At 30.8% G+C, this 891-nt stretch overlaps 1 protein-coding gene across 1 annotated transcript in view; it reads right to left on the bottom strand.

Annotated features, from left to right (window-relative positions):
• The window catches only part of LOC119593973 (putative nuclease HARBI1), a 7,153-nt gene that overhangs the window by 5,258 nt on the left and 1,004 nt on the right, over positions 1-891 (bottom strand). Inside the window, exon 2 of the mRNA XM_037942994.1 lies at positions 4-222. Coding sequence (XP_037798922.1) covers positions 4-222 — 219 coding nt within the window. The remainder of the gene's footprint in view (positions 1-3; positions 223-891) is intronic.

Raw genomic sequence — 891 nt, 5'->3', positions numbered from 1 at the left:
TTACCTTTATTATTTTCCACAATTGGCAGTTTTTCCTGGATAGATTCCAAAAGTTGCAGGCTGCATGCCTTTGTCAGTCTGAACCTTTCAACAAATTCTTCTTCACTATAAACTTGAAAAGGGTCTACACGGTTAGCTACAATGTGTCGTTGCACCCTTACTTGAAGGCTGGCCAAGTATTGCAGATGTTGCAGGTGTTCAAGATGCTCCAAATGCTCCATTCTGAAAGAAAGATCTTTTGTAAATATTACAAACATATATAAGAAATGTTGTAGCTAAACGTAAAATCATATGTATACTGCCCCCACAACTGCAGTTTTTTTGATGAGTTAATGAAGACTTCAGCATTATAAGCAAGCAAATTTATTTGACAAGAAAACTAAGAAATCTATAGCATTTCACTAAATATTTAAAAGGTAGTTCTTACATGGCTTGACCCTCATTCTTGAGGTGTACATCCCCATAGCAATATTTTTATGCATCTTATTGTTAATAAAGTTGGTGTCACTCTTGAGCTTTATTTAATGATTTATCAAAGAAATTAATGTTCTATCTTTTAATTTCCTAAATCAGTATTTTTATTACAATCAATATGTTTAGCAAGTAAAAAGAGATAAAGACATTTATATTACAAAATCTTTTTCATATTCCATACACTATATTAATATCATAACTGTAATTCCTGTAATTTGGAATGAAAATATACCTATTATTCAATGAAACAGCAATAATTTGTTAAGGCAAATTTCTTAAAGCTGTAAAATAACATAACAAGGAGAGCAATCTTTCATAAGAGAACATATATATGCACCTGACACTTGCTGCATTGGTGACATTATTTAATCACTATAAAGTACAATATGTACCGGGCATCATTGGATAAAATAAATA

Source organism: Penaeus monodon, chromosome 33 (assembly GCF_015228065.2).
Source record: "Penaeus monodon isolate SGIC_2016 chromosome 33, NSTDA_Pmon_1, whole genome shotgun sequence".
Lineage (NCBI taxonomy): Eukaryota > Metazoa > Arthropoda > Malacostraca > Decapoda > Penaeidae > Penaeus > Penaeus monodon.
This window is presented reverse-complemented; position numbering and strand designations above follow the sequence as displayed.